This window comes from Mesoplodon mirus, assembly GCF_964341445.2.
Source record: "Mesoplodon mirus genome assembly, chromosome: 3".
NCBI lineage: Eukaryota > Metazoa > Chordata > Mammalia > Artiodactyla > Ziphiidae > Mesoplodon > Mesoplodon mirus.
In genome coordinates this window covers 115718302-115743345 of record NC_138978.1, presented here as the reverse complement: position 1 = coordinate 115743345, position 25044 = coordinate 115718302, and the positions used below count along the sequence as shown (strand labels likewise).

General features: G+C 43.6%; 1 protein-coding gene across 4 annotated transcripts; it reads right to left on the bottom strand.

The window, feature by feature from the left end:
- PRUNE1 (prune exopolyphosphatase 1) lies at positions 1–24856 on the bottom strand. Of its 4 annotated transcripts, none has more exons than XM_082614355.1 (9): positions 24766–24856; positions 23131–24269; positions 15849–15941; positions 15096–15298; positions 13266–13450; positions 12362–12520; positions 11186–11280; positions 9110–9268; positions 1–1873 (listed from the first exon to the last, which is right to left on the bottom strand). In XM_082614355.1, the coding sequence occupies exons 2-9, from the start codon at positions 23167–23169 to the stop codon at positions 1445–1447; spliced, it is 1362 nt and encodes a 453-aa protein (XP_082470481.1). In that variant the 5' UTR covers positions 23170–24269; positions 24766–24856; the 3' UTR covers positions 1–1444. The 4 variants fall into 4 exon arrangements, with proteins under 4 accessions (XP_082470481.1, XP_082470482.1, XP_082470483.1 ...); XM_082614356.1 differs by having other exon boundaries at positions 15849–15938; XM_082614357.1 differs by lacking the exon at positions 23131–24269 and having other exon boundaries at positions 24766–24841.
- Positions 24857–25044: the final 188 nt, after the last annotated feature.

Sequence of the window (25044 nt, the reverse complement as noted above, 5' to 3'; positions counted from 1 at the left end):
ACAGGAAAAAAGTATTTAATACTTTAACAAAATGCAAAATAAAAGTACCCAAGTTACAAAACATAAATTCCTTTGGTTCAGTAATCATGCCACTATTTTACCTTCCAATGGCTACAAACACCCCCTCAAAGTGAAGTCAGTTTCCCTCATGTGAAGACATCATGCCAAAACCATCACATACCCCATTGTTCAGTGAAACTGTTGAAAACTTACAGGGAGCAGAGCTGTGGGGTAGGAAAAGGGGGAACAGGTTGGTCTGAAGAGAAGAGGGAGACTCTACACATGCAGAACAAGTCGGTGGAAGGGAGCTCTTTGCTGGGTCACTATGGTATGAATCATACCCCTGTACATGCTACATGAGGCTGAGTACCTTGGTACAATCACAAATAAACAGACAATTCAGTGACCCTGAGCATTCCCAGGGAAAAAGAAACAAAGAAACAAACAAAAAACCAGAGAAGCAGAGGCAAGAAAGGATGGTGTGGCAACAGGCAGATCACAGAAACCAGGGAACATCAGTTTTGCAGACAGGGAAATGATATCTAGAGGAGTGAGTGTCTGGACAAAAGACATACAGTTGATGGCACTCGGTATGAACTCCATGTTTCCTTCTACTAGGCCCAAGGAGAAAATTAGATGGATAAGAAATCGACAGAGCCAGGGGTCTCATTGTAGTTCTACTGTCTTTTGCGAAGAGTGCCCATGAGGTCTTAAGGCTTTCCCAGGTGTCTCCTGAACTCTCAAGAACCAGGGGTCTTCTGGGTCTCTTCAGGGTCCCTGTGGCTCTGAGTCAGAGGAATCCAAAGAAACTGACAGTCGGGCCAGCTGATCAGGACAGAAGATAATGGCCTCCAATCTGCTCCCAAACAATCCCGAAACAGTCACAATAAGCTCAGAATAGAAATTTAGCAAACTGGGAATCAGACACCATCACCTAATTGGGGGCAGAAAGAGGAGTCATGGAGGTGAAAATCAACAAAAGGCTAAAAACTGGAAGAAGCTAATAGTAGGTATTGTGTTCAATAAATACTTGAATTAATAAGAGAATAAATGAACACTGGAGACAATGAACGTTTGGTTCCATAAGAAATACTGGTTCTGTTAAAAAGCCTGACTTAGGGCACTTTTGGGGTGCACATTCTTTCTGTGCCACTCTGCTGGAACTGTGTATGTTATCACACCATGACCCTGGCAAATGAAACAGAGGACAGTCAGTGCAGATTTAAGGAGTTAAATTAACTAATAAAATTTGTTTGATTGGTAGAGACTGGGGGGAAAAGGGAGAAAGCCAGCTCAGCTTTCTTTTACTTCTTTCTCCTCCTAGGTTTATGAGAACAGTATACCAGATCCTGGAACAATGAAAACAAAATTGCTGAAACATCTCAAAACATGCATTCAGGGTGGTTCAAGCAACCTCTCTCACTTTCCCCTCCCCTCCCAACAGTCATTTCTTGGACCGGGAGGCAGTGGTAGATTCTGACAGTGAGATCTGACTACATTTCTCAAAGATGACCTCGGCTGAGAATTTCGGCAGCCCCTGATCCAGAGGGCACTCATCCACCAGGCTGTTCATGGGTGTGGGGGGCAGTGCAGGCTCCTCCTCATCTTGACTCAGTCCAGGAATCAGGGAGTTACCTGCCCTGTCCAATTCCTTGTCTACCTGCTCCCTGGACACACCCTCTGTCTCAGGCTGTCCTGAAGGGATGTTCGTGGAGTCAAAATATGCTGACAGGGCTTCCTGGAGCAGAGGCAGAAGTTTCTTTCGAGAGACCTGGGTGTTGCCTTGAAGATAGGCTTGGAGGTTAGGGTGGATGCTTGGGGCAGGGGTCAGCTTCAGGGACGGAGAGTGGGAGCGTTCCAGGACTCCACAGACCTAAAAAGGAGACAAGATGGGGAGGTGGTATATAAGGTGGTGAAGCAAAAAGCTGACTTCTAAGAGACTTCTCTTATAGAGGAGAAAAAATATATATTTTTAATTAAGTCATCTAGCGTTGTTTTATTGCCTGCAAAAAAGGCACATCAGCTAATACACACAGTATTTTAGAAACAGAAGAAACATTTGAGATGATATATTTCATTTTATTCATAAGTAAATCAAAGCCCAGAGAGATTAAGTGCCTTGAACGTAGATGATGGTAGAGTCTGAACCAGAACGTGGGACTCCCACCTCCTCGAATATTGTTATTTCCAAGGGTATTCCTGTGCTCAAAAACTTGAACTCTATCCGTAGCTGAGATGGGACAAGCATCTACTATATTGAGGTCAGGAGAAGAATACAGGCAGAAAGAATAAATAGATCAAGTTGGGGTGGGAAGTATGCCAGGCATTGTGCCACGTCTGGCCATTTTCAAATATTAATTTCCTCATTTAATCCTCACAACTACCCTACAGGTTGGTATTACTATTACCCTCATTTACAGGTAGGGAAACTGAGGCTTAGATTAGGTAACTTGCCAAGGGTCAAGTTTTTTTTGTTTCTGTTTCTTTTTTGAATTTTATTTATTTTTTATACAGCAGGTTCTTATTAATTATCTATTTTATACATATTAGTGTATATATGTCAATCCCAATCTCCCAATTCATCCCACCACCACCCCGCCCCTGCTGTCCCCCCTTGGTGTCCATACGTTTGTTCTCTACATCTGTGTCTCTATTTCTGCCTTGCAAACCAGTTCATCTGTACCACTTTTCTAGATTCCACATTTATGTGTTAACATACGATATTTTTCTCTTTCTGACTTACTTCACTCTGTATGACAGTCTCTAGGTCCATCCACATCTCTACAAATGACCCAGTTTTGTTCCTTTTTATGGCTGAGTAATATTCCATTGTATATATGTATCACATCTTCTGTATCCATTCATCTGTTGATGGACATTTAGGTTGCTTCCATGTCCTGGCTATTGTAAATAGTGCTGCAATGAACATTGGGGTGCATGTGTCTTTCTGATTTATGGTTTTCCCTGGGTATATGCCCAGTAGTGGGATTGCTGGGTCATATGGTAATTCTATTTTTAGTTTTTTAAGGAACCTCCATACTGTTCTCCATAGTGGCTGTATCAATTTACATTCCTACCAACAGTGTAGGAGGGTTACCTTTTCTCCACACTCTCTCCAGCATTTGTTGTTTGTAGATTTTCTGATGATGCCCATTCTAACTGGTGTGAGGTGATACCTCATTGTAGTTTTGATCTGCATTTCTCTAACGATTAATGATGTCGAGCAGCTTTTCATGTGCCTCTTGGCCATCTGTATGTCTTCTTTGGAGAAATATCTATTTAGGTCTTCTGCCCATTTTTGGATTGGGTTGTTTTTTTAATATTGAGCTGCATGAGCTGTTTATATATTTTGGAGATTAACCCTTTGTCCATTGATTAGTTTGCAAATATTTTCTCCCATTGTGAGGGTTGTCTTTTCATCTTGTTTATAGTTTCCTTTGCTGTGCAAAAGCTTTTAAGTTTCATTAGGTCCTATTTCTTTTTGTTTTTATTTCCATTACTCTAGGAGGTGGGTCAAAAAAGATCTTGCTGTGATTTATGTGTAAGAGTGTTTTTCCTATGTTTTCCTCTAAGAGTTTTATAGTGTCCAGTCTTACATTCAGGTCTTTAATACATTTGGAGTCTATTTTTGTGTATGGTGCTAGGAAGTGTTCTACTTTCATTGTTTTACATGTAGCTGTCCAGTTTTCCCAGCACCACTTATTGAAGACACTGTCCTTTCTCCATTGTATATCTGTGCCCCCTTTGTCATAGATTAGTTGACCACAGGTGCTCAGGTTTATCTCTGGGATTTCTATCCTGTTCCATTGATCTATATTTGTTTTTGTGCCAGTACCATATTGTCTTAATTACTGTAGCTTTGTAGTATAGTCTGAAGGCAGGGAGTCTGATTCCTCCAGCTCCGCTTTTTTTCCTCAAGATTGCTTTGGCTATTCGGGGTCTTTTGGGTCTCCTTACAAGTTTTAAGATTTTTTGTTCTAGTTCTGTAAAAAATGTCATTGGTAATTTGATAGGGATTGCATTGTACCTGTATATTGCTTTGGGTAGAACAGTCATTTTCACAATATTGATTCTTCCAATCCAAGAACATGGTATATCTCTCCATCTGTTTGTGTCATTGTTGATTTCTTTCATCAGTGTCTTATAGTTTTCTGAGTACAGGTCTTTTCCCTCCTCAGGTAGGTTTATTCCTAGGTATTTTATTCTTTTTGTTGCAATGGTGAATGGGATTGTTTCCTTAATTTCTCTTTCTGATCTTTCATTGTTAATGTATAGGAATGCAAGAGATTTCTGTGCATTAATTTTGTATCCTGCAACTTTACCAAATTCATTGATTAGCTCTAGTAGTTTTCTGGTGGCATCTTTAGGATTTTCTATGTATAGTATCATGTCATCTGTAAACAGTGACAGTTTTACTTCTTCTTTTCTGATTTATATTCCTTTTATTTCATTTTCTTCTCTGATTGCCGTGGCTAGGACTTCCAAAACTATGTTGAATAATAGTGGCAAGAGTGGACGTCCTTGTCTTATTCCTGATCTTAGAGGAAATGCTTCCAGTTTTTCACCACTGAGAATGATGTTTGCTGTGTGTTTGTCATATATGGCCTTTATTATGTTGAGGTAGGTTCCCTCTATGCCCACTTTCTGGAGAGTATTTATCATAAATGGGTGTTGAATTTTGTCAAAAACTTTTTCTGCATCTATTGAGATGATCGTATAGTTTTTATTCTTCAATTTGTTAATATGGTGTATCACATTGATTGATTTGCATATACTGAAGAATCCTTGCATCCCTGGGATAAATCCCACTTGGTCATGGTGTATGAGCCTTTTAATGTGTTGTTGGATTCTGTTTGCTAGTATTTTGTTGAGGATTTTTGCATCTATATTCATCAGTGATATTGGTCTGTAATTTTCTTTTTTTGTAGTATCTTTGTCTGGTTTTTGTTTTTTTGTTTTTTGGGGTTTTTTTTGGTACGCAGGCCTCTTACTGTTGTGGCCTCTCCTGTTGTGGAGCACAGGCTCCGGACGAGCAGGCTCAGCGGCCATGGCTCACAGGCTTAGCTGCTCTGCGGCATGTGGGATCTTCCCGGACCGGGGCACGAACCCGCGTCCCCTGCATCGGCAGGTGGAGTCTCAACCACTGCGCCACCAGGGAAGCCCCTTTGTCTGGTTTTGGTATCAGGGTGACAGTGGCCTCACAGAGTGAGTTTGGGAGTGTTCCTTCCTCTGCAATTTTTGGGAAGAGTTTGAGAAGGATGGGTCTTCTCTAAATGTTTGATAGAATTCACCTGTGAAGTCATCTGGTCCTGGACTTTCATTTGTTGGAAGATTTTTAATCACAGTGTCAATTTCATTACTTGTGATTGGTCTGTTTGGTCTGTTCATATTTTCTATTTCTTCCTGGTTCAGTCTAGGAAGGTTATACCTTTCTAAGAATTTGTCCATTTCTTCCAGGTTGTCCATTTTATTGGCGCAGAGTTGCTTGTAGTAGTCTCTTACGATGCATTGTATTTCTGCAATGTCCACTGTAACTTCTCCTTTTTCATTTCTAATTGTATTTTATTTTTTAAAAATTTATTTATTTTATTTATTTATTTTTGGCTACGTTGGGTCTTCATTGTTGCATGTGGGCTTTCTCTAGTTGCGGCAAGTGGGGCTACTCCTTGTTGTGGTGCACGGGCTTCTCATTGTGGTGGCTTCTCTTGTTGCAGAGCACAGGTTCTAGGCGTGTGGGCTTCAGTCGTTGTGGCACGCGGGTTCAGTAATTATGGCTCATGGCCTCTAGAGCACAGGCTCAGCAGTTGTGGTGCACGGGTTTAGTTGCTCTGTGGCATGTGGGATCTTCCCGGAGCAGGGATCAAACCCTGCACTGGCAGATGGATTCTTTTTTTATTTTTTATTTATTTATTTTTTCTTATTAGTCATCCATTTTATACACATCAGTGTATACATGTCAATCCCAATCTCCCAATTCACCACACCACAATCCCAACCCCCCCCAACTGCTTTCCCCCCTTGGTGTCCACACGATTTTTCTCTACTTCTATGTCTCAATTTCTGCTCTGCAAACCAGTTCATCTGTACCATTTTCTAGGTTCCACATATATGCGTTAATATACGATATTTGTTTTTCTCTTTCTGACTTACTTCACTCTGTGTGACAGTCTCCAGATGCATCTACGTCTCTACAAATGACCCAATTTCATTCCTTGTTATGGCTGAGCAATATTCCATTGTATATATGTACCACATCTTCTTTATCCATTCGTCTGTCGATGGGCATTTATGGCAGGTGGATTCTTAAACACTGCTCCACCAGGGAAGTCCCTCATTTCTAATTTTATTGATTTGAGTCCTCTCCCTCTTTTTCTTGATGAGTCTGGCCAAAGGTTTATCAATTTTGTTTCTCAAAGAACCAGCTTTTAGTTTTACTGATCTTTGCTATTGTTTTCTTTGTTTCTATTTCATTTATTTCTGCTCTGATCTTTTTCTTTCCTTCTGTTAACTTTGGGTTTTGCTTGTTCATCTTTCTCTAGCTCCTTTATATGTAAGGTTAGATCGTTTACTTGAGATTTTTCTTGTTTCTTGAGGTAGGATTGTATTGCTATAAACTTCCCTCTTAGAACTGCTTTTGCTGCATCCCACAGGTTTTGCATCGTCGTGTTTTCATTGTCATTTGTCTCTAGGTATTTTTTGATTTCCTTGTTGATTTCTTCAGTGATCTCTTGGTTATTTAGTAACATATTGTTAAGCCTCCATGTGTTTGTGTTTTTTACATTTTTTTCCCTGTAACTTATTTCTAATGTCATAGTGTTGTGGTCGGAAAAGATGCTTGATATGATTTCAATTCTCTTAAATTTACCGAGGCTTGATTTGTAACTCAGGGTGTGATCTATCCTGGAGAATGTTCTGTGCGCACTTGAGAAGAAAGTGTAATCTGCTGTTTTTGGATGGAATGTCCTATAAATATCAATTAAATCTATCTGGTCTATTGTATCATTTAAAGCTGTGTTTCCTTATTAATTTTCTGTCTGGATGATCTGTCCATTGGTGTAAGGGAGGTGTTAAAGTCGCCCACTATTATTGTGTTACTGTAGATATTCTCTTTTATAGGTGTTAGCATTTGCCTTATGTATTTCGGTGCTCCTATGTCGGGTGCATATATATTTATAATTGTTATATCTTCATCTCAGATTGATCCCTTGATCATTATGTAGTGTCCTTCCTTGTCTCTTGTAACAGTCTTTATTTTAAAGTTTATTTTATCTGATGTGAATATTGCTACTCCAGCTTTCCTTTGATTTCCATTTGCATGGAATATATTTTTCCATCCCCTCACTTTCAGTTTGTATGTGTCCCTAGGTCTGAAATGGGTCTCTTGTAGACAGCATATATATGGGTCTTGTTTTTGTATCAATTCAGCGAGCCTGTGTCTTTTTGTTGGAGCATTTAATCCATTCACATTTAAGGTAATTATCTATATGTATGTTCCTATTACCATTTTCTTAATTGTTTTGGGTTTGTTTCTGTAGGTCCTTTTCTTCTCTTGTTTCCCACTTAGAGAAATTCCTTTAGCATTTGTTGTAGAGCTGATTTGGTGGTGCTGAATTCTCTTAGCTTTTGCTTGTCTGTAAAGCTTTTGATTTCTCCATCGAATCTGAATGAGATCCTTGCCGGATAGAGTAACCGTAGTTGTAGGTTCTTCCCTTTCATCATTTTAAATACATCGTGCCACTCCCTTGTGGCTTGTGGAGTTTCTGCTGAGAAATCAGCTATTAAGCTTACGGGAGTCCCCTTGTATGTTATTTGTCATTTTTCCCTTGTTGTGTTTAATAGTTTTTCTTTGTCTTTAATTCTAGTCAGTTTGATTACTATGTGTCGCCAAAGGTCAAGTTTGAATGAAACAAAGCTGATACTTGAACTCAGGTCTGTCATCAGAGCTGGTGTTCTAAATTACTATATTATACTATTTCTAACAAAGGAGGAAGAGAGGAAATGGTAGGGCAGACCATGAAAAGAGGACTACCATTTTCCAGCACAGAGGCAGCCTGGGCAATGGTAGAGTTATCAGATACCTACAGAGTTCCAGAGGGACCATGGCAGGGAGAAGGAGGGGAGATTTAGGAAGGTGGGGAGAGGTACTTCGTACGGTCGAAGCACCCTTTCCTTCATGACATGATTAGTAAGAGAGCATTGTGCCCAGCAATAAACCTTACATATGATATTATGTTTAATGATTACATCACACTAATTAGTAGGTGGTAATATGACATTTACAGAATCAGAAGTCAACTGACTTGCCTTTGGTCAAAGAGCAAGTAAGTGGCAAATCTGGGACAGAAAAGCCTATCTATCTGCCTTTAAAGGCTGTAGTTCTTTCCACAATGCCAAACTACTTTCCACTGAATGAAATTACATTTGCTTCCTGGAGGAGAAGATAAAGACAGAGAGGTGGGAAGGGGCAGACATACCTTTCATGCACAAAAAAGATTATCCAGCTGTATTCAGACCAATCTTCAGCAGTCCTCACTGCTAAGAAATCCGAAGAATCCCTGGACTGCCTTAAGTCCACATTTAAATTCTTCCCTGGGCTTATCAGTAACCAACAGAGGAAAAGAAAGGGGAGGAGGTGGGAAAGGTGGCTAAATGGAAGATCAGGGAAAAAAACCAAACCTGCTCCTAGACCACTTCTCTACAGAGTTAGCACAAACTGGTTAAGTAGTAGAAAAGGTTTCTCGTCTGTTTCCAATTTTCAAGGCAATAAGGTAAAAAGAAAGGAATTGATTTTCAGGGGTGAGGAATTAATGATTAAACTAAGAATCAAGTATTAACTCCAGATTTATAACACGTCCTTTTAACCTGATTTCAATTCCTTCTAAGTAGGAATTGTGTCTCTCTCTTTGGAATCTCCCTTTCTCAACAAGAGTATGATTAAGGATATTCACACATAGAGAGAATGGAAAAAAACGGGTAGTGGCGATTCTGGAAACAGATCAAGGACCTCTGGATAAATACAAGAACGAAGGAGAGGTCTTTACAGCACAGGACAGTGCATACAGGCAGAACTCTGTAGGGTCCTCAGGCTGGAGAAGGGACAGGGACTCACCGTCACTCGGAGTGCTGCGTGGGGACAGAAAACTGCCAACTGCCGCACTGGCTCATTGTAAGTGTTGAAAAAGATAGTCATGGCGACAAGGGCATCGTAGCTGTGAGCCTGGCAGAAGGCATGGAGATCTGCAATGAGGCCAGACCTCTGCAGAAAGGCCTAAAACAGAAGAAATGGACAGGGATGAGGGCTGCCGCTGGAACCTCATTATCACCCTCAACAGAAGATGCTTATGAAGGGTTTCTTTGCATGTTAACCTGGGACTTGTACTCCATAAAAAAGGTATCTAATGTTTACTCTGTGCTATTTATGTGCTGGAAGGCAATATATAGAATGAGGAGAATGAGCCTTTCTATGAGGCCATTCTATGAGCCTCACAGAATGAGGCTTTGGGTTCAGACAGAATTGGTTTGAAAATCAGCTCTGTTACCTATCAGCTATATGATCAAGGATCCCTGGACTTAAGTTTCCTCATCTGTAAAATGAGGATAAATCATTTACCAAACTTGATTATTTTAAGAATTAAAAAATGATAATGTAAGTAATGTGCCTGGTATGTCCAAGGCTATCCTGCTCTTGCAATCAATCAAGCAAGGTCTTTGCCTTGAGGGTATTTTTATTCTAAAACAGGACAATGGTGCACACAAATAAGTACAGACACATGACAACTGCATCCTTGGCTCTTCATTCTTTGTCTATCTAGCTATATTCTTCTCCAAAATCTCACACAGTATTTCCTCCAATGAATAATACCACCAACTGCTTTAGATCAGGGCTTTTCTTTATCCTTAGCATTTCTAATGAGTCAATTTGTACTATGATTATGGTACTCGGCAAGCCTTTTGTGTTCTTATGTCTGGTTACCAAACTAGGTTATAAGTAGCAAGGGAAGAGGCCATGTTATTGTTTCAGTTAATTATTTAGTAAAAATTTTTACATATTATTTAGGAGAAAGCTGTGCAGTCTATGAGAGTACGTGTTCAGATCAGTTGAATGATTTAAACCAATAAGATATGGAACCAGGTATTAAAATACCACTATCAGAGTTATATTCATCCACCCATTTGACAAAATTCACTGAGCATCCACTATGTGCCAGGCATTGTCAGAGGTGCTGGAGATACAGCAGAAACAAAAGAAATAGGGTCTCTGCTCTGGTGGAGCTGATGAACTAGCAGAGGAATATAGACAATAAACAAGGAAACCATGAAACATGATTATTTCAGTGTGCTAAGTGCTATGAAGAAAACAAAATGGGAATTCCCTGGCAGTCCAGTGGTTAGGACTCCGTACTTCCACTGCAGGGGGCCCAGGTTCAATTCCTGGTCAGGGAACTAAGATTCCACAAGCTGCATGTACAAAAAAAAAAAAGTAATATTTAGAGATTTTTGAGCATGGAGTATATTACTTTTGTTAGGGTGGTCAGGAAAAACCTCTTAAAAGAGAAGACACCTGAGCTAAGTCCTGAATGAAAAGAAGGAGCCAGCTCTGCAAAAGGAGTGCAAAGGCTCTGAGTTGAGAGCTAAGAGTGAACTTAATGGTTCTGGGGTGAAAGAAAGAAAAACTGGGGTGGCTACTGTACTGTGAGTGTAGGAATGGGGCTGGAATGAAGAAGTCAGAGAAAAGGACAAAGGCCTGATAAAGGAGGGCCCTATAAACCGCTGTAAGGCCTTTAGATTTTATTAGAAGTACAATGAAAAGGCAGTAAAGGGAGGGGGCCAATAGGATCTGACATATCTTTTTTTTTTTTTATCTCAGTTCCCTGACCAGGGACTGAACCCAGGCCACAGCAGTGAAAGCACTGAGTCCTAACCACTAGACCACCAGGTTACTCCCCTGGATCTGACATCACTCTGGCTGCTGTGGGGAGAACAGTTTGCAGGGGTCAAAAGTGGAGGCAGGGAAACCAGCATGGGGGCCATTACAGTAGTGCAGTGAGAGACGATGGACTGTGGAGTAGAGATGGAGAAAAGGAGGGGTAAGATACATTTTGGAGGTGAGCCAGGAGTGAGGGGCAAGGTTACATACAAAACTAAAGGTTTTCTCTCTCCACCCATACCTACATCTTGCTCTTACCTCCAAATCCATATATATTGCACTAATGGCCACCTTGGTGCCTTGTCTGGAGATGGTCTTCTGGTCCTTTCTCAGCATCTGCTCTGTGGTCAGTCCTAGAAAGTGGATGTGAGACTAAGGGTGAAATAAGAGAACCAAGAGAATCCAGGGTCCCAAGACCAGGAAGATGAGGACACCAAGACAGGTCAAGGAAGAGGAAAAACACAGCCTCTCTTTGGGGCAATGAACAGGGCTAGTAACTCAGGATGTAATTATATAATAGAAATTTATTTATTCATTTAAAATAATATTTATTTATTTATTTTGGCTGCACCGGGTCTTAGTTGTGGCATGCAGGATCTTCATTGTGGCATGCATGTGGGATCTAGTTCCCCGACCAGGGATCGAACCCGAGCCTCCTGCATTGGGAGCGTGGAGTCTTACCCACTGAACCACCGGGGAAGTCCCAATAGAAATTTACTCTAAATAAAAAATTACTTTCGATTACTGGGTCACAATAGGTACCTTTAGAGCAAGGGACTCTGGGGAGAAGGGTAAATGGAAGGAGAGGCTTTTACTCTTGATTTTCCCCATTCTGTGTTGTTTTACTTTTCTGAAAGTATAAGTGGGACCTCTCTTTTTTTTTTAACGTCAACAGGCTATAGCTGGGTAACAAATCATAGAAGTTTTTTTGTTCTCTTCGTTCGTCCTTTGTATATTCACCCTAAATGTTTCTTCTGCTTCCCTAACCATTTATCTAGATCTCACTCTGATAATTCAGTAGAGTTGGCCCTCTGTACCCACGGGCTTCACATTCGCGGATAAGGAGGGCCAACTGTATTCATTATACTATGACGTTTTACGTAAGGGACTTGAGTATCTGAGGATTTTGGTATCTGTGGGAGATCCTGGAACCAATTCCCTGAAGATACCAAGGGACGACTGTATTCCCTCAGCATACTTTATTTATATGTCTATATTCTCTAATTAGACTAGAAATCTCTGAGACTCTTAATATATTCCTTCTCATCCACCCAATAGCCAGGATAGAACAACCCAGTTGTTGATCAGACTCACACACTACCTAGCTTCTTTCTGCTATAAAGCTTAAATCATTATGCACGCTCTGAAATTGTTTTGACGGTATTCAAGAACATAACGAACAAGGCTTTTGTCCACCAGTTTAACACTTCATACCTGATATATCAAACTTTGCCTTTTGCAGAGAATCAAAGATATCATTTCTGTTGGGCAGATCTGGGAAGAGGGCCTCTAGTTTCTCCACATATTGGTTGTCCTTTAGGGTTGCCTTTCCAATTTTAAGGTCCATGTTCACACAGTCCAGGATGATTGCTCCTGTGGAGAAGGAGGATGGCAGAACTCAAATCCTGTGGCCCTCCATTCCTGACAACTAGAACACACATAACCCTCAAACCAAATGGACACAATACCAAAGGAGACTGTATGGCAACTCACTGAAGACAAAACAAACTGGGACAATGTCCTGAGTAAGACATCCCAAATCCAAACTAAAATGTAGTCAGGGAAATGGGGAAAAGGTAGAAAGGAAGTGTAAATATCTCAATTCTTGGAGATTTTGAAACCTAGTCAGAGAGAGATGACCTCTCTTCCACAGGCCAAATTCCAGTTGGAAGAGATAGTCTAATCCAATTCTCTCTCTCTTTCTCTCTCTCTCTCTTTTTTTTTTTACAAATGGAGAAAATAAGAACAAAAAAGGTTAAGAGATTTGCTCAAGGTCATATAACTACTTCCTGGGCAGAAATGGTATTAGAATTCATTTCCTGCTTCTTTGGCTAGTCCTCTTTCCATTGTACAATGCTACCAATAGGCAGCTTCTAGGTCTGTTCTGTGCTTCCCTTCTGCTTTCTCCAACAAAGTATTCCACAGGCCTTCAAAGGACAAAGTATCCCACAGCCTTTTTAATGCCTAATTGCCCCCTGAAAGAATCCCCTCCTTCATATCTACTAAATGGCTTTGAGAGGGTGTGGTCAGGCTGGAAGAGTATAGACTTCTCCACTTTCCCTTCTCTGGCATGGGAATAAAGGAACTAATCAGGTTCCAACCCCCAAGCCACCCTCACCATGAAGAAGGGCTGCAGTTTGCCTGTCCAAGATCTCTGGTGCCCCCTGCAGGATTCTCTCGGCCACCAGGGTAGCGCAGGACCCCACCAGCTCAACTGAAACATGGCAGGGAGGGCAGTGTTTCTGATCGATGGGCCGATGGTCTAGCACCTCTGCCACTGCCTCCTCTAGGGCTGCGTCACTTCTGTGGGGGAAACGGGGGAGGTGTGGGGGAAAAGAGAAAGAAAGGTAGGTAGGGGCACTCCAGCGGTACCTCACTCATGAAGAAAACAGACATCACAGGCAGACACTTAGACCTCTGATCACTTCTACCGCTGCCTCACTCCTCTCAGTCCTTCTCTTAAATATCATAACTGAAGCCATCTTTAAACATCGTATAGGTGAATTTGACGAAGTATCTGCTACCAGTATCTCACCCACATATTTGATATCCTTTAGGGTTGTCTTTCCAGTTGACACCTGGACACCCAACAGCTAAATCTCTCCTGTTCCCTCAATTCACTTAATATCCAAATTTCATGCAGGTCACCTGTGGCTTCTGGCTCAATTCCCATCCATTCCCTCCTTTCCAACCCTCTGCTACTGCCTTATTCTTGGCCCTCAGTCTCTCTCATCTGAACTACTCCAATAGTTCCTTAACCAAACACCTGCTTCCAGTGCCCTCCGAAACTGTCCTCCATAGGACTATGTGAAAGAGCATTTGAAAAATGCAAATTTGGTTCTGCTAGGATCTGGAATAAACAGAATTAAAAATAGTTCCCCACTGCTCAAAATAAAGTCTAATCTCCTTGGCAAGGCCTACAAGGTCTCCATGATCTGGCCCCTGCCTACCTCTCTAGTCTTATCTTTTTTATGTCCTACTCCTCCTTCATATTTTACGTTCCAGTTATGCAAAACAAATCTCAGTTCTCCCAACTCACCACGCTATTTCATACCTGCCTGCGTTTTGCTTTTCCTAACTACCTCAACTCCTCATTCACCAAGCAAATACCTAGTCTTTCAAGACTGAGATCAAGGATCAACTCCATTAGGAAACCTTTCCTGACACTCCCCTCTACTCCCCTCTTGCATATTTAACCACTCCATCCTTCATGTAACTACTGTCCCCTAGAGTGACGGTCACCACTTACCTCTAACACCCATTACAATGACCTGTTTACCTAGTTCCCTCCTCTGACTGACAATTTCTTGAGAACTGAGAGTCTACCTCACCTTCATCCTCTAAATAGAAGTTTATTAATGAGCGAGTGGATAGATGGATTAGTACCCTTAGGCTGTCCTCTGTCATTGTCCTGCTATAACCAGTGTGCTTAAGGAAAAAATATTCATATTACTATTAGCGGGAGCCAGACACACTTGGGAAGGTCTTGTACTCGTATTGCTTTGTTGGCAGTTTTTTTCCAGTCCTAAATTAGGGATGGGATTATTATAGGTGTGTACGTTTGTTAAATAGCATTAAAGAGATATTGCTTTATGGAGGAAATGATGTTGCTAACTTTTTAAAAGTTAAAAATGCAGTTGTAACCATTATTCAAAGGTTTCTATTGTAATAAATCTGCCATGAAATCTTAAAACAATGATACCAAAGGTAGATTTACAATATTTCTGAGTTATCCTTTAGTTTGAACTCTCCATGTTTCTATTTATTACTTGTATAACTAGAGAACTGACAATATTTTTTATTGTCTTTCTATATCTGATATCACCCATCAACTATGCTTAGCCTGTGAGATCCTGTGAGAAAACATTCTTTCTTCTACTCTTTAAAAACCTTACTTATCACAGCCCATGGCACATGGTACGTATCAGCTTAACTTTCTTCCACTTACTTGGGTAAGACATGATGGTCAACAAGGATGAGGGTGAGCTGGCCAGCCTGCTGCAATGCATGGAGGTCAATCTCATCCCGGAAAATCAAGAGGGACTCTGGAATGTGAGTCTTCTGAAGGAAGAAGACATTGTCACCTCGTAGAGGTAGCTCAGAACGTTTTATATTTAAAACTGGCACAAAGACTTCTTCAGCCTCAGTTGTCTAGAGAGGAAAGTGAAAAGAAGGTATGGCTATGTTCTGTAATAGGACAGGAAAAGTCACAAGACTATTGGGACCAAGGGAGACAAGATCTTGGGTAAGTCACTGCCTTCCTCAAAGCTGCAGTTACCCAGTCTTATCAAAATAAAAGAATGACCCTTCCCCTCTCTCCTTCTTGGCAATAGCATTAAGGTCAACAAGACAACTCATGGAAAAGACCTACTTCTAGATGCTGGAGAGAAGGCTATATCAGTCCTCCAGAGCTGACATGGGCATGAGGAACATACACAGACCACTGATACCCATAAGGAATTCAATAGTTAACTGTTTGAATATTGCTTTATAGTTTACAAATTCTTCAAAATACATTTGTTCATTTGATCCTCACAGCAACACTGCAAAATATTATCATTTCAGATTTTATAGCTGGTGACAGGAGACTCGGCAAAGTTAAGGGATCTGACTTACCCAAGGCTAAATGCTGTTAAGTAGCAGAGCTGGGTCTTGAATCCAAATCTTTTCATTTTAAGGCACTCTGTTCCTAGGTACTCACCTTTGCCAGATAAAAAGCCAGGGCAAGAGCTGACACCATGGAGTCCAAGTCACAGGCTTCATTTCCCAGCACAACATGTATGGGTCGGGACTCCTAGAGAGGCAGGAGAGTGGGAAATTAACAAAAGCATCTCTATCCATTTCCGGTTACCTTATACTCATGTAGGGCTGCACACACATCCTCTCACTGATCTTCACAGAGGAGGTAGGTCATATAGTCTTATGGGTCCTCAGTTCATGGATAAGGATATTAGCTAAGAGGGCATAAGTGTTTTAGCTAAGTTTTAAGCATTCCACACATATCTAGTTAGTGGAAAAGTGCTCCTTCCTCTCTACTACACTGTCTCCTTGAATGTTAACTTTCAGAAGAACAGCAGTAAATCATTCTCTGATTCTTATGCTTCTCTGGGCACTTGAGGAGAAGTCAAAAGTAAAGCATCTGGGGCTTCCCTGGTGGCGCAGTGGTTGAGAGTCCGCCTGCCGATGCAGGGGACGCGGGTTCGTGCCCCGGTCCGGGAAGATCCCACATGCTGCGGAGCAGCTGGGCCCGTGGGCCGTGGCCGCTGAGCCTGCGCGTCCGGAGCCTGTGCTCCACAACGGGAGAGGCCACAACAGTGAGAGGCCCGCATACCGCAAAAAAAAAAAAAAAAAAAAGTAAAGCATCTGGGGTAGCTGATGTATTCAAACCATATCAACCCTGGTTTGTACTTTTTTCCCATTTTTAAAATAGGGAAAAGAATCCTTGCATTTCTAAATCATGAGAATAGGTGAACAGACTTTGAAAATAAAGGTAAAAATAAGATCTAGTCCATTATTTAGATATCTAGTCCATGAAAACTCCCCCTACCCAGAGGAGCTTCAACCATAACCAGATATAAACAACACTCTCACACGCAAGAAACACTTTCCCCAGCAGGTTCAGATTAAAGCAAGAACAGTTGCTGCTGCTGCTGGAATTTTTATTTTTAAAGCTTTGAAAAGTTTCTGCTGATAAGAACTCTGAGGAGGGAGGCATATCTGTCGTTATTATTAATCTTGTTCCCTTGCATCTCCCTACCAGAATTTTATTTTATTTTATTTTTATTATTTATTTATTTATGGCTGTGTTGGGTCTTCGCTTCTGTGCGAGGGCTTTCTCTAGTTGCGGCAAGTGGGGGCCACTCCTCATCGCGGTGCACGGGCCTCTCACTATCGCGGCCTCTCCTGTTGCGGAGCACAGGCTCCAGGTGCACAGGCTCAGCAACCGTGGCTCACGAGCCCAGTTGCCCCGCGGCATGTGGGATCCTCCCAGACCAGGGCTCGAACCCGTGTCCCCTGCATTGGCAGGCAGACTCTCAACCACTGCGCCACCAGGGAAGCCCCCTACCAGAATTTTAAATAAAATTCATTAAAACCTAAAGGTGCCCACAATAGCAAAGAGAGGGGTTTTGTTTCGAAATATCTATTGAGTGTGCCATGTATTAAAAAATTTTTTTTGGCTGCCTTGGGTCTTTGTTGCTGTGTGAGGGCTTCCTCTAGTTGTGGTGAGTGGGGGCTACTCTTCGTTGTGGTGCTCGGGCTTCTCATTGTGGTGGCTTCTCTTGTTGTGGAACACGGGTTCTAGGCTCACAGGCTCAGTAGCTGTGGCTCACGGGCTCTAGAGCGCAGGCTCAGTAGTTGTGGTGCACAGGCTTTGCTGCTCTGCGGCATGTGGGGTCTTCCCGGACCAGGGATTGAACCCGTGTCCCCTGCATTGGCAGGCGGATTCTTAACCACTGCATCACCAGGGAAGTCCCCCATGTACTGTTCTAATATTTTTACATGCATTAGCTGATCATTTAATCCTCAAAACAACCCAAGGGGTAGGCACTGTAAGAATTATTTCATTCCAAGTAGAAGCGTTTGACCAGGTGGAATGAGACTATACAGTTCGTGGCTCAGCTTAGGCACAAGGATTCTATCTTACCAGTTTACTTTTGAATTTCTATCTCAGCCTACTTCTGAAAGAGAGGAAGCAATAAGAGAGACAAAAGCGACACACTAGTTTCTTGATTTCAGCACTGGGCTGCTGTCCTGTGCATTGCAGGGTGTTTGGCAGCATCCCCCAAACTCCACCCACTAGATGCTAGCAGCACCTCCAGTCATGACAATCAAAAATGTCTCCAGGGCTTCCCTGGTGGCGCAGTGGTTGAGAGTCCACCTGCCGATGCAGGGAACGCGGGTTCGTGCCCCGGTCTGGGAAGATCCCACATGCCGCGGAGCGGCTGGGCCCGTGAGCCATGGCCGCTGAGCCTGTGCGTCTGGAGCCTGTGCTCCGCAACGGGAGAGGCCACAACAGTGAGAGGCCCGCATACCGCAAAAAAAAAAAAAAAAAATCTCCAGACTTTTCCAAATATTCCCTGTGGGTCCAAATCACCCCCAGTTGAGAACTACTGGGTTACAGAAAGGTGAAACTCCACTCTGGCTTCTTCAATCAGGGAAGATTTGCTAGACAGAAGAGTTTAGAAAAGTGGGAAAGGTGTTCAGAGGAATAAAACATAACAAGGAACAGTTTATCAAGTAATGTAACTTAAGGAAAAAAGAGAATCTAGAAGAACCTAGAATCATCTTCCTTGTATTGGCTGTTACCCACTCCCCTCACTTGCCCAGAAAGCCAAAGCCAGAAAGGGACAATTTTAGAAGACTTCTGGTGGCATAAGTTGTCCTATCTCGTAACTAGAAAGGTTTTTATTTTTAAACCACCCTCTTCTCCATCTCCTACTCCCATCCCTAGAGAGAAGGACAAAAGGCTGAGATTATCTGTCAAAGTTTTGGGCAAAGGGCCTCTGGGGAAAGTCTGCCCTTAGGTTCTCCCCTGTGCCCATTTCTCTAAGCCTATTTCAAGAGGGTGGCAGCCAAGACCCAGTCATACTGAACAGCATGGGAGTGGGAAGATTCTTTTCAATATTAAACTCTTTGCCAACACAATATGAGAATTCTGTACCCAAGACCCAAGGACTATATTAACTCCTCTGACTTGCAATTCGTCCTCCTGATACCAGAGAAGGCCCCTCTGTTTCCTGGATACCAAGAACTGCCCAGATGGCTGTGGACCAAAGTGGCAACAAAGCACTTGAGATAAGTGGCTGCTGAGATAACTTGATCACTGAAGCAGTAAGGGAGGGCACCATGTTCTCTAGAGAGGGAACTATACAAACATGAGAGGCCATATGGCCCTGACTCTGGAGGATAAAGGGAAGAGGAACAGAGAAAAGGCAGAGCAAGGGGGAGAGGCCTATTGCTGGGCTTGAAGAGGCCTTCGGAGAATCTTTCCAAAACTCATGTTAGTGCTGTTTCATTCCAAGCGGCAGCCCAATCAGGATCAGTCAGATCCCCAGCACCAAGAGAAGATTAAGCAGAAAAGCAGAAAGTAGGGACCAAATGCAACTTCATGGCTCTGAGGGGAGGAGAAATGACCCCCAGAGGAAGGTGAATGACTAACCCCTTGTGCTCAGTCAAGCTCAGACAGCAAACAAAAGGAACGAACACAAAAGGAATACTCTGGGACTTTCAGCAAATCTTGGAACAGGAACAACCGAGGGAGGTGGTGGCATTCCTTTCCGCTGTCAGCACCCACCACTACCCCACCCTGACTGGTCCATTCGCCACCCACAATACATGATGTGCACATTCCCAGCGCTGTCCTTTGCACTATTTGTTCTTCTCTGTTTGAAATCAGCAGAACTGCCATTTGAAAAGACCACAGACTGGAGCTGAATCTCAGCTCTGCTTCTTGTTGTGAGACTTTGGCCTGTCTAAGCCTCTTTTTCCTCATATAAAAATAAGGATACTACTGTAACCAATTTCATGAAGTTGTTATGAGGATTAAATGAGATCGCACACAAGAGCCTACTCTGTAGTAGTACAGATGAGCTCCCTTCCGTCTTCTCCTTTCTCTAGCCCTTGCTGTCCAGTCAAGCCCAACCGCAAGCCCCTTCTCTCTGTGAAGCCTTCCCTGCACCCGGGCCACAGCAGTCCCTTCTGCTGCACTTCCAGCTTCTGGCACTTGGGATTCTCATACAGAACTTAACTACTACCTTAAGGAGCTCACTATCTTTTCATGGGCATGTATCACAAATCCTTAACGTAGCATACAAGTTAGGTGACTATATACTTTGTTTTTCAAACCAGTACACTTTTGAGAATGAAAAGGGGTGCAATTAATGCTTATGTCTCAATAAACTGACTGTCCTGGGCAAGTCGGGTATATGGATGCCTAACTTACAAGGTACCATTCTCCTCTTTGTTTAGGAAAAACATGTTAGCTCTTAACCCCCACCCCATCCCCCACTAGCTGAAAGCACAAGCCTCCGTTTTCTGACCATCAGAGGAAGAGTTCAGGGCAAATACAGCTATACTTAGGCCATGAGGAAACCTGAGCTGCCAATGGAAGAAATACAATCTGAGAGCCACTAGTAGATATAAACGTTTTTTCTTCTTTTAAAAAACCTGGGCCCTCCCTGGTGGCGCAGTGGTTAAGAAGCCGCCTGCCAATGCAGGGGACACGGGTTCGAGCCCTGGTCCGGCTCGAACAAGGTCCCACATGCTGTGGAGCAACTAAGCCCACGCGCCACAACTACTGAGCCTGCGCTCTAGAGCCTGTGAGCCACAACTACTGAGTCCATGTGCCACAACTACTGAAGCCGGTGCACCTAGAGCCCGTGCTCCGCAACAAGAGAAGCCACTGCAATGAGAAGCCCGCACAGCACAACGAAGAGTAGCTCCCGCTCACAACTAGAGAAAGCCCGCGCGCAGCAACGAAGACCCAATGCAGCCAAAACAAAACAAAACAAAACAAAACAACCCAAAAAACAAAGAAAAACCCACTAGCTGATGTGACTGTATCCTGATGTTCTTTGTGGCCGCAACACGGGGGTAGAGGGGATGGGTTTCAGGGCTGGCAAAGTCAACCACTTCCCTTCCAAGGCTGCATATGGTCTGATGCCTACTCTACAAATTAGTTAATGAGGGAGAAATAAAAAAAGGAGACAAGGAGCCAGAGACAGAGAAGCCTTCCCAGCAGGGAAAATGGGACTGACTGATAGTGATGCAAGAACTGCAAATTTCTAAGGATAGTCAGCCACTCCTGATTCCTGCCTCATTCCTGAGAAGTGCAGACAACACAGATTATCCAAAGCTTCTGGATGAACACCTAAACTTGAATGCAGCCCCACCCTGAAGCAAAGATTTTTTTTCCCCACTAAAAGTGAAAGATGACTCACCATGAATAGGACATTAAGTTAAACAGGATTTCTTTTAAATGGAACAACCTACTATCATTGTGGCAGAGACTGTAGAAAATTTCTCTGGTATCAAATGCTGAAAATATGGTATCAGCAGGAGAGGTGACTAGGTTATCAGCTGTTTCTGTCTTGTGTAAAAGGCAAGCATTCACAATTTCCTAAAAGTTATATGTGGTTTAATAGCAACATTCAAACTTAATAGTGTCTCTGTCTAAATCATGTCTTTCTTTACACAAGAAACAACAGTGTGGCCTCTGGGGAATTGGATAGGGAGAAGAAAAAGGATCTTTTTCTTTTTCTAATTTCATATCCTTTTTGTATTAACATTTTTCCCTATGTACATTTACTACTTCTATAATTAAAAGCAATCTAAATTGTTGGTGTCCACCTGTATGTCCTGCCACCAGTTCACCCACTAACATTGCTAGAGTCTAATTTTCTCATTTCTCCTGGCCCTGGCCAGGTTGTGTGATAAGAGCGCTAAGATATGTCTTCACCTTCACAAGTTTGGAAAAAGGAAGATATAGATCTTGCTCCTTGGGGGATGAATGCAGACAGAGAAAGGTCAGGATATCAGTAATACTGAAAAAATCCAGTATTTTTCAGCTTCACATTCCTGAGGAAGATATACTCTTAACCTGGGGCACTTCTGGAGGGTAGATGCTGTAGTCTAGATGCATGCAATGAAATGCTATCTGGTGAGGTTTCAGGTTCAAGGACTCTACCAAATGGTGGAAAACAGACTGGTCATTTGGGTTATGGGGGAAACAAAATCCAACTTCTTGGCCCTTGGAATGGTGCCACAAAGACTCTATATTAGTCCTCCAATGAGTTCCCTGTGGTGGAAATCAGAGGTAACCAAAATGAATTGGTCCCAAATTGCCTTATGCATTAAAACAACTTTCCCCAAATTTGTATTTCACAAGGAAAAATTTGGTGTAATTGGTGTTAAAATTGAACTTCACTCCTATTCTTCAGGTGAGGACATTCATTTATGACAGCAGCTGAGTCTGCAGGAGGAATTCGGTGACTTTTAGGATTTGTTAAAGACCAGAGTCTTATCGCCCAGGGGAGTTTGTAGAGTTTAAGATATTTAAAAAGGAAACAAAGTCAGCCATCTGTCTAGGTTTCTCCAGGGGTAGTGTAACTTGAAGTGGGGAGGGCCAGGTGGCCTCCTGGAGCCTCTCTCTGGCCAGCTTTTTGCTTCTAACTGGGGATAGCGGCTTAAGGCTGCATGACCAGTCAGCAAGGCTGGGAGATTCCAACTGGCTCGGAGAGTACCAAAAATAAGCCACAAAGCATTCAGGAGTCATGCTTATAGTTTTGATGCCAAACACACTTTGTGCTTATCCAGTCCAGGCCGCGGATTTTTATGTAATTTGTGTGTGTTAAGGCCAATGAAGAAAACTGGAGGCAAAGGAATGCAGGTTGTCTGTCAACAGACATGCCTGCTGTATTGTGTGTGTTTACCTTAAAAACAGATTTAAAGCAAAACACCACCACTTTTAATTCAGAAGGAATTAGGACCGCCAGACAGAAACCGCCGTTCAGAGGCAACAAAGCCGCGGGCACAGCTTCGCTCGTACCCCCGGGGTTCACCTGGAGGCCAGTGGACCCGGGACGCCTCGTGAGCGGAGAACTGAAAGAGGGGCGGGGAGAGAGGAACAAATATACCTCGCGGCAGGCACAGCTCCGATCCTTTTGACGGAACTGACCCAGAAACAGCGAGCAGCGGCTCAGACGCAGGACCCAGACCCACAATTCCGCCTCTCCGCTCTCGGGCAGACCCCAAAGGCAGGAGCCCCCAGCTCAGGAGTGGGGTGACTGAGCAGCATTCCCACTCTCAAGGAATAGGTTCTCGTTCCTCACTCCTCAGGCTCCAAGACTGATCAGATCCCAAGCCCCCACCCCACAATTCCGCGTTCCCTCCACATAGACCCTCGGGGCTCCCCAGGTCCCACATCTTCGTCCTTCCGGGACGCCAGGATCCATTCCTTACGATCACAGACAGGGGTCCGTTACCTGCAGAGCAACTCGACAACACTGCAGATAGTCCTCCATGGTGAAGCCCAAGGTGTGCCACCGCCCCTCGCCGCGGAGAGGTTAACTGGCGAATGAGCCCCGCCCCGGGCTCAGGGGCTTGAGGCGAGTCGGGAGGTGGGACTCGAACCCGCCACACCGCTACTCGGCCCCGACCCCGGGAGGAAGTGCGTAAGCAAGCGCCCCGGGAGTCCGACGTCGCCCCGCCCCCAGCGGCGGAGGCCGAGTTCTGCGCCCAGGGACTCACGGGAGAAGCGAAGTGGGGGCCGGAGGCGCGAAATGGAGCGTGGTGCAGGGCGTCCTGGGAAGTGTAGTCTCGAAGCGCCGAAATGGCCCCAAGAATTGAGGGAAGGAGAATTTTCTGAGATCACAAGTGTATATGTGTCACATAACCTATCTTTGTGGCATCTGAACTTTCCCTCGAGTCAGGCTAAGTATAGCATCTTTCCATATATTACACCGCCCATCTGGTTGACATCTTAAATTACACTGGGCAAAAACAGCTCTTCATCTCTCGAATTCTCTTCCTTACCAAACTGACCCATTACCACCAATTGTGTGATTATCCGTGTTATAAAAACATTTGAATGGTCTTTGACCTCTCTTCTTTACTTAATACCTACAGTCTCTCTCTCGCCAACTCCTGCTGCTTCTTTTCTGTCACCTATTTTTTTTTTTTTTTTTTTTTGCGGTACGCGGGCCTCTCACTGTTGTGGCCTCTCCCATTGCGGAGCACAGGCTCCGGACGCGCAGGCTCAGCGGCCATGGCTCACGGGCCTAGCCGCTCGGCGGCATGTGGGATCTTCCCAGACCGGGGCACGAACCCGTGTCCCCTGCATCGGCAGGCGGACTCTCAACCACTGCGCCACCAGGGAAGCCCTGTCACCTATTTTTTTCTACAGTGTTGGCAAACGTCTCATTCTTTTCCTGGACTGTTGTAACCTGGGTTCTTTGCTCCCTGCCTCCCTCATTGTTACAACTGCTCTTTCAGCCTTCGGAGTTGCTTGAAGTTTCATCCTGCTGCAGCCCTGTAAGTAGAGCTTGGAGGGCCCTTCAGAACGTAGAGTAGGGTTCCAACCTCCTTTAATTGCCACCTTCCAGCCCCAGGGTAGTGCAGAGTACTGCAAATAAAGGTATTCTCATCATCAAATGTTCCCCCATTTATTAATCCATCCCTTTATTTCCTACCACCAGCCTCACACCAGCTTTTCCTGCTCCCCAAGCTAGGAATTGAGAGGAGGTGACAGATGGGAAGCTGAGGCCCGTGGTGGGAACAAGGACTAGAGCACAGGCGTATTGGATCTCCTGCTTGCTCAGCTAGTTTTCTCCCTGCTGCACTCTCCCCAGAGCCTGGGGCTTCTTCCACACCTTCTGCACTACCCAGGCACAGCCCAACCGGTTTCATTTCTAGACTAAAAAAATGATTCAGTAAGGACTTGGAAGGGATCGGGATTTTTTCACTTTAAATGAATAAATATGGAAATATCACGCTCTTTGGCCCTGCTTCTTTGGATCCAGGGCAAAGGACTGCCATGCCCGGGGAGATCCAACAAGCTGCTGCTGTCCAGCCCTGCTCCTCCCCACTCGGCAAGGGCCCTTGCTCTTCCCTATTCTCACCAGAGAGGCACAAGTGCTCCGTCCCTTCCAGCGGCAGGCGGAGGGAAGAGAAAGGGTCTGTTGTTTTTCTCTCCTTGTTTCTCTCCCTCACTGCTGATCACCAAGCTGCTGACCAGGTCAGAAAGCCCTAATGGAAATCCTCCAGTGCTGGGCAGGTTCCTCCTCCTTTGGGGAGCTTGTCCTTGACTGATTTTTCTTTGTCCTGATGGGAAAAAAGAGAGAGAGAGAAAGAAGAAAAAAGAAAAACCACAAACTTCCTTTGAAAACCAGCTTGTAGAC

Bases quoted from the DNA above. Each gene is read 5' to 3' on its own strand.
- PRUNE1 (XM_082614355.1), bottom strand. From the start codon at position 23,169: ATGGAGGACTATCTGCAGTGTTGTCGAGTTGCTCTGCAG. The intron at 15,299-15,848 runs GTGAGTACCTAG...TTTCCTCTCTAG, and splicing joins TGGCTTTTTATCTGGCAAAG to ACAACTGAGGCTGAAGAAGT. The intron at 13,451-15,095 runs GTAAGTGGAAGA...TTTCCCCCACAG, and splicing joins GACCATCATGTCTTACCCAA to AAGTGACGCAGCCCTAGAGG.